At 35.9% G+C, this 11,704-nt stretch overlaps 1 protein-coding gene and 2 pseudogenes across 2 annotated transcripts; all 3 read left to right on the top strand.

The window, feature by feature from the left end:
- Positions 1 to 20: 20 nt before the first annotated feature.
- Positions 21 to 2,561, top strand: LOC120195202 (annotated as a pseudogene).
- On the top strand, positions 2,471 to 4,655 carry LOC120195225 (transcription factor TGA3-like). Of its 2 annotated transcripts, XM_039197293.1 has the most exons (9): positions 2,471 to 2,598; positions 2,670 to 2,808; positions 2,884 to 2,955; positions 3,028 to 3,087; positions 3,167 to 3,244; positions 3,321 to 3,384; positions 3,518 to 3,789; positions 3,926 to 4,150; positions 4,265 to 4,655. In XM_039197293.1, the coding sequence occupies exons 2-9, from the start codon at positions 2,671 to 2,673 to the stop codon at positions 4,415 to 4,417; spliced, it is 1,062 nt and encodes a 353-aa protein (XP_039053224.1). In that variant the 5' UTR covers positions 2,471 to 2,598; position 2,670; the 3' UTR covers positions 4,418 to 4,655. The 2 variants fall into 2 exon arrangements, with proteins under 2 accessions (XP_039053224.1, XP_039053225.1); XM_039197294.1 differs by lacking the exon at positions 2,884 to 2,955 and having other exon boundaries at positions 2,474 to 2,598.
- Positions 4,656 to 5,596: 941 nt separating this feature from the next.
- LOC120195201 lies at positions 5,597 to 10,080 on the top strand (annotated as a pseudogene).
- The last annotated feature ends 1,624 nt before the right edge of the window (positions 10,081 to 11,704 follow it).

Genomic DNA, 11,704 nt, shown 5'->3' with positions numbered 1-11,704 from the left:
TATTTCAATACTAAAAAAAAATGGCGGAGGAGAAGAAAGCTCAGTCTTTTGGGTTTGGCCAAAGGTCAAGCCTTTTGTCAATGGCGGTGCCTCTGTATGCTTGCTACCTGTGTCATCCAACCCATCGATATGATCAAGGTGAGAATCCAACTGGGTCAGGGATCGGCGGGAACCGTCACCAGGAACATGCTTAAGGAGGAAAGTGTTTGTGCCTTTTACATGGGGCTATCAGCTGACTTCTTAGGCAAGCTACATACACTACTGCTTGACTAGGATCATTCAAGATGCTGACGAACAAAGCAACTGAAGCCAACAACATGAAGCCCTTACCTCTATACCAGAAGGCTTTGTGTGGTCTGACTGCTGGTGCTATTGGGGCCTGTGTCGGTAGTCCAGCTTTTTTGGCACTTATCCGTATGCAGGCTGATGCCACTTTACCTGTTGCTCTACACCCAAATTACTCCAATGCATTCCATGCTCTCTATCGTATTGTTTCAGATGAAGGGGTTTTAGCACTTTGGTAAGGTACGGGCCCTACGGTAGTCAGAGCCATGTCATTGAATATGGGAATGCTTGCCTCATACAATCAAAGTGTTAATAATATAGTAAGATTTTTTATTTATTTTTTTATTTCAAAGTTTAACTTTTTTTATTTCATTTTTTTATCTTTTTATTTTTTTAAAATATTTACTCAATGGTATTTATCTTTATTTATTTATTTTTAATATTTTTTCTTTTTTATATTTCGCAATTTAATGCTTCTTTTGGCTTTTTAAGGTTAATTCTAACCAATCAAAGGTAAGTAATTTGAATCGAGTTTTAAATTTTAATTTAAATTTCAATTTTACGCAATTATGACAACCAACAAATTAAATGGTACCGAAAGGGCAATACAAGGGTGTTAATTATTCCTTGACTGTAACCGACTCCCGAACCCGACACATTTATGATAAAACACAGATCAAGTAAGATGGTGTCCGATCCACCTAAATGTTTTTAAAATAATCGGTGACGATTCTAATCCACTTATTTAAGTCGAAGCTCAATTCCGGGTCCAACCGAAAGATGGTCGCGACAACTTGCACCATCAATATTTAATTTATCCCTTCCTGCCAATGGAGGAAGCCAATTCACAAGCCTGGTTGTGCTAGGCGCACTAGGCATTGTCCGGTTTAGCTGGAGCTGCTTCTGGATTACTCGTACCACAACACTCCAAAAACCGTGTTCATTGTAATTATAGTCGTCAGGTTCAAAGACTCTTCGACATCGCTCCTTCCAAAGCTTCCAAATGATGCAAACAAACTGGATGAGCTCTTCTCGAGAGTTTTTAGAGGCATCGAGAATATCCTTAAGCCAAAGTTCTTATCTTTTTTTTAAAAAAAAATACGAACATAACACTTCATATTACTTAACGATTTATTTTAAAGATAAACAATTAAAAGTATAATAAAAAATACTAAGCATTTATTTTCAATAAAAAAATTAAACATCAAAAATTAATTTAAAATATAATTTATACACTTATTTTTATATTAATCTTCTATAAATGTACTGTTTTATATTAATCCTTCTATAAATGTATTGTTTGGGGAGTCTAAAAGAGCTGGGTGGCCGTCAGCTATCTTTTAACAACAACAAAACTCACCATCCAATCTTATTTCACCACGTGGGACCCTAATGGACGATGCCCAGAGATTCCTTAGGAGGGTCAAAAGGTTCGTTATATTTTTGGACCGGAAAATGACGTCATGTATAGACGTTACAGGGTGACACAAATTGAAATGGGTAAATATATAATTTCATACTTGAAGTTTCTATGATTTCAATTCAGTACGTGAATTTGACATTTTAGTTTAAATCGGTATGTTAATTTGGCCTCTTATTTAAATTAAATATTTTGTCTAACGTAGATTATTTCAATTTTAAATTCGTTCGAGTTGGGTGGAGTTAGACATATTCAAATAATTTTGAAATTTTATAGAATATTTTTTTTTTAATATGACAATTAATTGATCAAACAATCATAAATATATATCAAGTTTAACCAAGAAGCCAAGGTCATGAACAAATATGAAATCAATAAGCAAAAATTCAAGTATCTAGTTTGAAAAAAAAAATAACAAATTATAAATACCAAGTTGAAACGAGAAGCAATGTTCATGTACCAATTTAAATAAAAAAATCCAAGCTTAGATACTTATTGGATCAGAAAACTTCAGGGACAAAATTGAACTTTGAAGCTAAGTTCAAGTAGTAAAATATCTATTTACCTATTTAAGTAATAAGTAGCGTAGGTTAAGGGGGGTGCGTGCGATACCCCCAACTTGTAGCGTTTTCCTTTTGCTCACTGATGCTGCTTTAAGTACCAACACTCGGACGTTAACGTTTGACTAGCGATTCTTAGAAATTAAAAAAGAAAAAGATACATATTCTTTCCTTTTTTTTCCTCACTGATTTATGAAGTATTTTTAATTTGTGGGTTGTTTTTTTATTCTTTGTTTGCTTTCAATGAGTAGTTGAAGGTTCCGTTTTCACTGAAGCAACAGAGTTTTTGTTCTTAAAGGACTTTGATATCTGGAAGTTCTGTCGATCCATAAGGTTAGTAAATTTTGTCATTTCTTTTGGATTAATTAAGTTATTTGATGGTTTTTTTTTTGGTTCTGTTCCAGTATGAACTCTTCGGCAGCCGAACTTCCGGCAAGGATGGCGATATATGAGCAATTCCACCACATAAGCAGGTCTGGAGACGCCTTCGACGACGGAAACGATTCCACAATTGTTCCTTCAGATGTCAGGCAAAAGAACAAGGTGAAGTTGCATTATTGTTCTATTTCTTAGTTGGTTAAGCATTTGCTTCAGTTTCCGGCTGTAATTAAATCACAGGCTGAATATATATCTCGTAACCAAGTTGAACCTTCCATAAGTGATCAAGAAACAAACAAGCCCTCCAATATGGTATCGAATTCGCCGCCTCCTACTTGTTTTGATTGTATGCATCTTTTGTTTTAAGAAACATGACGTGTGCAGATACAGAGACGACTTGCGCAGAATCGAGAAGCTGCTCGTAAATGCCGGTTGCGGAAAAAGGTAGATGGAAAGTACGTTCCATGTTAAAGTATTTGCTTATGGTATACAAAGTAGTTACAGAACCGGTTTCATCTGATAGGCCTATGTTCAACAACTAGAATCAAGTCATTTGAAACTAGCTCAGTTGGAGCAAGAGCTTGAAAGAGCAAGGCAGCAGGTATGTTTTCTTCATTTATCACAACATGGCATTACGTATTTGGATATGTAACCGATTCGTTAATGCCTTAATGCAGGGTGTATACTTAAGCGGTGCACCGGATGCTGGTTCTTTTGGATTGCCTACAACTGTAAACTCAGGTTTGTGATCTAAGTGGTAAACAAATTATAAGTAAAGGTTTCCCTCCCTATGGATATTACATCTTGTTCATGTAAATGTCCAGTGTATGCATCTTGCTTTCTTGTTCAGAATAGTTTCATGTGAAATTGCCAGGGATTACTGCATTTGAGATGGAATACGCGCATTGGATCGAAGAGCAAAATAGACAGATTTGTGAACTTAGAACTATTCTCCAGGCGCATATTACCGATATAAACCTCCGTATACTGGTAGAGAGTGGCTTGAACCACTACTGCAATCTGTTCCGCATGAAAGCGGATGCTGCAAAGGCAGATGTCTTCTATCTGATCTCAGGCATTTGGAGAACTTCAGCCGAGCGTTTTTTCCACTGGATCGGAGGATTCCGCCCGTCAGAGATCTTAAATGTAATGCTCTGTCTCAATTAACTCTACCCTACATAGAATAATGGAGATCTGTCCATGTAGGAAATATTTTCTTGTGAGCAGCATGTCCAAATCCTATTGAACTACCTACTGAGGTCAATAAATTCTGTTTGTTCAGGTTGTGGTGCCACAGATTGAGCCATTGACTGATCAACAACATCTGGAGGTCTGTAATCTTAGACAGTCATCTCTTCAAACCGAAGATGCTCTTTCCCAAGGAGTAGATAAACTGCAGCAGAGTTTGGCCGAGGGTGTAGCGTCAGATTTGTGTTCGGGAAACTTCAGAGCTCAGATGGTTGATGTAATAGATAAGTTGGAAGCCCTAGAGAACTTTGTAAGCCAGGTATGACATTACTTGTTCATCCTCAATTTTCATATAAAGGCCAGGTTATGTATTACCCTAAGGTGCACACTTTGTTTACCGGATGTTTGCATATTTTGTTTCCAAAAACAACAGGCCGACCACCTTCGCCAGCAGACGTTGCAACAGATGGTTCGAATCCTGACAACCCGTCAAGCGGCTCGAGGTTTTCTTGCCATGGGGGAATACTTTCATCGTCTACGTGCTCTGAGTTCGCTTTGGGGTGCTCGTCCACGAGAATCTGCCTAGCTTAGAGAACCATCAGTATGTGAGGCTGTATTCACCACAAATTTGTTCCTCAACTGGTAAGGAAATGGATTTTCGGAGGTCTCGTTTTGTCAAATATGAGCTACAATATGTAATGTATGCACGCATGTATGCATGCTTGTAGTTGTTCAAAGAAACTTCTTCGGAATAAAACTTGTATATATGAATCTTTATGATGTATTAGTATAACAAGAACTTTAGGTGGTTAAAGTTAGGTTTATCGGTGTTGTATAGCTTACCATATTCTTTGGATGCTGGAGGATTATCTTACCAAGCTTGTGATTATCTTACCTTTGTAGTAAATTGAAAAAAAAGAGTCAAATTCAACACTTAATTATATAAGAAAATTACAAGTATAAAATTGTGCCAAAAAATCAAATTTATCAATCCATTTAAACTAAAATAGATAAGTGTAAATATCTAATTAAATAAAAAAAATCCATATGCTAAATTAAAGATTGAAATCAAATTCAAATATTAAAATATGTATTAACTCTTATTTTTTTAATTAATCACTAATATTCGATCTATTGATTGATTAATTTAGATCAAGTACTACAAAGGCAAGGACGACCATTCCAACTCATTTTACTCCATTGACAAAAGCTAGGATTAGAACCTCTAACTTTACCTAAAGAATTCAATGTTTCATCACACTAGATCAATTAATTGATTGTTAATATTAACTATTGTTTTAACTATAATTAAAAAGTAAAAGAATATTAGTAACTGATCAACTGTCGGATTGACCGTTCCATGGCGCCCACAAAATTCCCGGTAAAAGAACTAAAATATTTTAAAGTAAACTACATATTTAATACATAAACTATCAATTTTAGTACTTAAACTTTTAATTTTTTTTATAATCTCACCTAACATTTAGTTTTTATTTCATTTTAGTAACCTTTGTTAAAACGGATCAAAATTGATAATTTAAGTCTTGATGCTCGAACTTAGGACTACAAAAGATAACAATAATTTATTTACTTTACTATTGAGAACATTTGATTCGTACCATATATATTTTATATATATAATAATTTTAGGGGTAAAAAGAAGAAGATGAAATTCAATTTTTTATAATTTCAGTGGGATTTAAATTTTCGTTATCAAACCTCTTCACGTCTTTCTCGTTTCTTTTTTTTCAGTCGGATTTAAATTCTTAATTTTCTAAAATCTAATCTTCACTCTTTTATTTTAATTCTAATAAGTCAAGCTCATAACCAATCTCAAAGGGAGGAAAAAGGAAATGAGCAATTTGAGGACAGTTTGTAGACCGCACAAGGTCATTTCTTCGTTGGTGTGTCACACCTCCAATTTAGGGGTTAAATTTTAATAATTTTAAGTATCGAATTAAAGTCGTAACAAGGGAGAAATTGATGACCAAATCGTAAATTTTTAAAAGTTGTAGCTTGGTTTTAAAACTTGTGGGAAACTCAGGGACTTAAACCCAAATTATCCTATTTTTAATTGTCACTGAATAATAACACCATTTGGATTGAACCAATTTCCCCCAAATTGGTTATACCCTAATTATCGTCGCCTCTGCCTTAATCCGTCGCCATCCGACCGCCCCAACTCGTGACGCCACCGTTATTTGGTTCATCGTTGACCGACGAACAAAACCCCCAGATTCCTCACTGAAAGCGGCCACCAATCGTCGCAAATAAGTCGTCAAGTCTCGTTGTTTCTAAACATTCGACACTCTGGTTTTCCCTCGATTTCAAACGCTCGAGATATCGCCTCGCCTCAACGCACCCATCAGCCTCGTCGTCGTTGTGCGCACCAAACCCGTCCAGTACGACAAGTCGTCGTAGCCTCCATCGCTGTTCATCTTCGGGGTAAGTTCCTGATTTAATTTCAGAAACGTTGGCATATTATTGCTGCAAATTGGGATTTATTTTTATTAAATTGAAGTGTGTAGAAGATTGGGGAAGAATCGACTGGTCGAAACAGGCCCCGAGTCGCCGCACGCGCCTGCTCCAACGCGTGGGCATCTTCTGTCATCCAGGGGAGTTTTGATGAACAATCGGCCGAGCTGTCTGACTGACCCGACTGAGCCGACCAAGCCACCGTACCGAGCCGATTGAGCCGTTAAACCGAGTCGAGTTGACCGAGATGATCATTGACCGTCCGTTGACTTTTTTCGGGAACACCTATCCTGATGTTTTTCGACATCCTGAGTCTGTTTTTTGAGGTCCACTTTGCCAAATTCAAACCCGGTAAGTTGTTTTCACCGATTAATCTCCCGATTCAATCCATTTTTCGCAATTAAGTTTCATTTTTGACGTAATTTCTATTTGTATGCATCCAAGATATTATTGGACGTTGGATTAAAGTTCGAAAATGATCGAATGGAGTTTAAATGTTCGATCGATAGAGCACAAAAATCGAGGTAATATATTACTACCTTATGCATGCTTTATGGAACATGTTGGAATTGGTAAATACATGGATGAATATGTTTGGTCTCATCTATATAGTAAATTATTTCTAAACTCTATCCAAATACGGTAAAAAGTCAGTAACCGAATATGACTCAGATGACTCGTATAAGAAATTGGTAGACCAATCGAAAATAAAACTAAGTTCTGTAAATTAATAAATCTTAGGACTCGTAAATTCTGATTTATTTCGTTAAAGGTTAAATGTCAGAAATACTTGGATACGAAACTAAGAAAATACTGGTATATTGTAAAAGATAAGGTTTTTCCCAGAAAGTGAAAATAAACATTGTTAATCGCTCATGATCTTGAGATGGTAAAGACTTAAAATTTATAATTCCTGAGCGAACACCCAAAGGCTAAATTACCGAATGTACCTTACACATATGAATTATTACATATGACAAAGTTGAACTGAATGGAAGTACTAACATATCCGAATTGTTAAAACGATAGGATTACTTTGAAACTCCGAAGTAACCCGGATAAACTTGAATGCTAATTGATTTAAGTACCCCCAATGACCTTGAATTAAGCGAATAACTTGGATAAGTATGAAAACACTGATGATCTTATATGTTGTACTGTCCATAAGGGTTATGAACCACGCATCAAGCACGTCGTCATTTCCTGATACAGTTGCAATGCATAAATGAAATAAAGATCATTGGAATATTTGTTCGTCTCCCTAAGATCCATTCAATAATGGTTCTAAATACCTTTCTGATTTCATAGTGCATCTGAAAAATATTTGAATACTATATGAACCTGATAAATCACATTCTGAATAACTAATGAATCTGTTAGCTATCAAACCCTTTTATGAGGATCTCGTCTTTGAATTTAATCAGTTTACAGAAGTTTCATGGCTCCCTATATGATAATTACCAATCACCTCTGAATAATATATGGAATCTCTAGTGTGTTCCCTGATCACGCGAATGTTTTCTCTGATCTTAAAAGTATGTGTATGTTATCTGAAATACAGTCTGATTTCTTATTTCCGTTCTGATCGCTGCTCTGATTTATGATATCTCTATTTACTGACTGAATTTATTTTATACGGGGTACTCTGGGAATCTGGTATGACTAAAGACTCTGGCAGGTTCAGACACTGCTGGTAATTCCTTGTATAGGTTTAGCATCGACTGGTAATTTCTTATCGACCTAAGGCGACTCTTGGGTGGGCTCCTGGGCCTAATGGTCCTAGTGGTAAGACCTTAGGGACCCTAAGGCACTCCCTTAGGGTGGCTCCTCTTTTGTGTGCATTGGGTAAGTCCTTATGGGTCTGGGGACACTCCTCTCAGGTAGGCACTTACACTTCGGCTAGGGTAAGACCTTATGGACCCAAGGTGCTCCCTTAGGTTGACACCTACGCCCTTTGGGCCTAAGGTAAGTCCTTATTGATGCAGTTCTGGGGAACTGCATATTGGTGTTCGGTTTGAGGGTTTTATTATAGTTTTTTTTAAAAGATACGTTTTAAACTGCTTCTATTTTAAAAAGGATCGATACATTTTCATTGGTTTTGTGGAACACACTAGACAACATATTCTGATCTCTTGAACCCAGTCATCCGAAACATTTCCTCTGAACTGAAAGTTTCTTGTCTTTTACTACCTATAATGTCAGTGGGACCTCAGCTCTGCATGTCCTTCAACATCACTTGGTAGTTCTGTATTACTAGGTTTTCCAAAGCTCACTTTGTTACTCACTATTTCAGGTTAAAAGAATAGTGCGGCTATCGACATCAGTATTGGAGTTCCACCGGCGTTACTTGTACATGTGTTTAGGGGGCATGTAGGTGGTATTTTGTTTTTATATCTGAATCTAAAACGTGTTTGATTTTAATTTTGTTTGTAATATATGAACGATTTTCCGAACTTGTATTTTAATTATAAATTGTTTTAGGATTTACATATTTTAAAAGAAATTTTAAATTTTTCTGGGATTTTTAATGTGGGTCGCTCAGGTGGCCCTAATGTGGCACCTCGAATCGGATCGAGTAACCCGCATCAGTCCGAGAGTGTTACATGGTGTGTAGTAGCAGGCTCCTCCACCTCCATCAAGCTCGACTCAGGACTAGGGTTTCCTTTCGAAACCCTGATTTCAGGTCATCTTCAGTTTCTCCGTGGTTCCGTTTGTCCAGAAATTTGAGCAGGAAGGAACCTGGTTTCGGATCAATCAAAGGAGAGCTGCCGTTAGGGCGTCGAATTGGTCCGACCAAAAATCTCCTTATATGAAACTCTTGGTATTTGATTTAGCCCGTAAGCGTTATTAGCTCGATGAGAAAAGCGCCGTTCTTTTATAGTTTGGTTTCCAGAAAACGAAATACTTGAACAGTTCCCCCCTTAAGCCTTTTTTTCCTGGGTGCTAATTGATAAATTATATAGTAATTATTTGGAACTTTGATTTCTAAAAAACAGAGTTGGAACGGGATGCTGATGAAGAACAGATAAAAACTGCATACAGACGTCTGGCCAAATGTTATCACCCTGACGGTATGTGTCATTTTTTAAGTTTCGTAAGCGAAATATGTGTATGGTTACTATATTAGGTCAATCGCTATTAGGTGTTAGCTCTGTGTGGTAATGGCAAATTAGATTGCAACATTTTTATCTGGTAATGGGAGATTTTATTCTTAAGAATTACTCGGGATATCTTCCGTGGTTATGATGTTTTTTATGCGGAACTCATTAAATGAAATCAGTGGTTATATAAAGGAAATTTTGTTTTTCTTAGAATTTTGGAATCAAGTAACTGTGTTTGTAAGGTAAGTACACGTTGTCAATGTCGAAATATTCTTTACAGATACTACCAGATAATCGTCGGAGACTATTAAAAAGAGTTGATGTTTCCCATGTGAAACACATATAGCTGCATTAAATGAGAACTCAGCACCTCAGACTGTTGAGAGGAGAGTGTAATGGTGTTATGTTAGTGTTAAATGTGAACGGTTCATGAATCATGACCCCTTTTGGATGCTATGCCTATAATAGATGTTTTTATCTAGTTCACATGAATTTTGTTGCCACTTCACCAGTTTCTTAAAAAAATGGCATCTATTCTTACTAACTGGTCGTGTTCCATTTTGAAGTCTATGATGGTAAAGGGGTTCTTGAAGAAGGTGAAACTGGTGAAGAAAGATTCATTAAAATTCAAGTTGCTTATGAATTGCTCGAAAATGTTGGCCATGGGAGCTGAATTCGACAGGTTCCGACCGACCCGATTGGGTCGGGTTTTTTTTTAAATTTAGGTTCGGGTCGGGTCGAATTCGGATTTAGGGTGAAAAATACTCGACTCGAGAAAAAATAATTTTACCTTATATATTTAGGAATAATTACAATAATATCTCTCTATATATTATTTTTTTCAATTAAATCATTGTTTTATTGAATAAAATTAATATTTTTTACTATTTCGAGTCGGGTCGGATCAGATTCGGATTTTATCTCAAAAAACGGGGTCAGGTTTGAGTCGTGTGGAGGTAGGGATGTGCAAAAATACCCGACTTGCCGACCCGAACGTAAAAAAATCGAGTAATTTTCTAAAAAAAATTACCTGGCCGGGTCGGGCTTGAGTCACAAAATTGAATTTTTCCGAGTACTCGATTATCCGGGTACCCGGTTAGGGATTTTTTATATATAAAATAATATTATATTATTATATATTTAATTATTAATAATATTATATATTAAATTAAAGTAAACAACTAACACCCATTCAAGCAGTCACCCACCCGGTTGAAATCCCTAAAACTAAAAAGGCTAAAAACTACTTGTGTGCGACGTGGCTCCTCCAAACCTCCACCTCTCCTCACGCTTGGCAGTTGGCTCCACCATTCCAGGCTCCTCTTTGACCTTCCTTCCCCAGGTAAAAAATGCCCCTTTTGCATCTGGTAATAACATGTGGCGCAAAACAAACTAGTTAATATAAAAGAATTATTGAAATTACTTCACACGATTTGCAAACCAAATATCAAAAGAATAAATTAATTCTATAATTGCAATTACTAAACATGTTAATTAAATATAAAAATAATTATTTCGTCCTTTAAATCTACACACATAAATTATGGAGCAGAAAAGTATGAAAAGAATAAATTGGGAAGAATGTACTGATTATTTTGATTTAAAATGCATTACATGTTTAATGTATTATTGTTTTAATTTTAGTAATGCATTACAGAACATAAATAGAATGTAAATTTTATATGTATTAGTGTTATTATTGTGTATTGTTTTGTTTTATTAGCATTACACGTATATTGTGTATTGTTTATAACTTATAAACAGAATGTAATGCATTACTTGAGACTAATTTGAGTATAGTAATTTGGTAACATGGTAAATCTTTTGGTCAATTTATTATTAATCAAAGAGTTCTTTTTTCCAGATAATGTCAATGACAGGAGAAAATATTGATGGTATAGAGATGTTATCTTCATCAGCTAAGTCGTCTAAGGAATCCGAAAAGATTAATGTGGTTGACACTCCAGTCAATATGAAAAATAAAAGGAAGGGGAAAAAGATTGCTGAAAAAGTTAAAGTTAAAGGAGGCAAAAAGAAAAAAATTCTTCTGCTTGGCATCATTTTAAAGCATTTGGTGGTGATAAAGAACATGTTGAATGCATTTATTGTGCTCGAAAAATAAGTTGTGTAGCTGACAATGGAACTAATGCAATGAAGCATCATACTGCCCGGTGCAAGAAAGTCCCCTTTAACTTGGAAAAAACACAAACAATCTTAGATTTTGAATCTAAGACAAAGTACAACACTGATGGACCATAGAGACCGTTAGTGTTCCTAAATTATGGTGTTTTGATCAA

Source organism: Hibiscus syriacus, unplaced genomic scaffold (genome assembly GCF_006381635.1).
Source record: "Hibiscus syriacus cultivar Baekdansim isolate YM2019G1 unplaced genomic scaffold, ASM638163v2 tig00117010_pilon, whole genome shotgun sequence".
NCBI lineage: Eukaryota > Viridiplantae > Streptophyta > Magnoliopsida > Malvales > Malvaceae > Hibiscus > Hibiscus syriacus.
The sequence above is the reverse complement of the archived record's forward strand: the minus strand, read 5'-3'. Positions and strand labels throughout refer to the sequence as shown.

Excerpts from the sequence above, each read along its gene's own strand:
- LOC120195225 (XM_039197293.1), top strand. The coding sequence starts at position 2,671 with ATGAACTCTTCGGCAGCCGAACTTCCGGCAAGGATGGCGATATATGAG. Across the intron at positions 3,245-3,320 it reads TTGAAAGAGCAAGGCAGCAG|GGTGTATACTTAAGCGGTGC; the intron begins GTATGTTTTCTT and ends GCCTTAATGCAG. Across the intron at positions 4,151-4,264 it reads TAGAGAACTTTGTAAGCCAG|GCCGACCACCTTCGCCAGCA; the intron begins GTATGACATTAC and ends CAAAAACAACAG.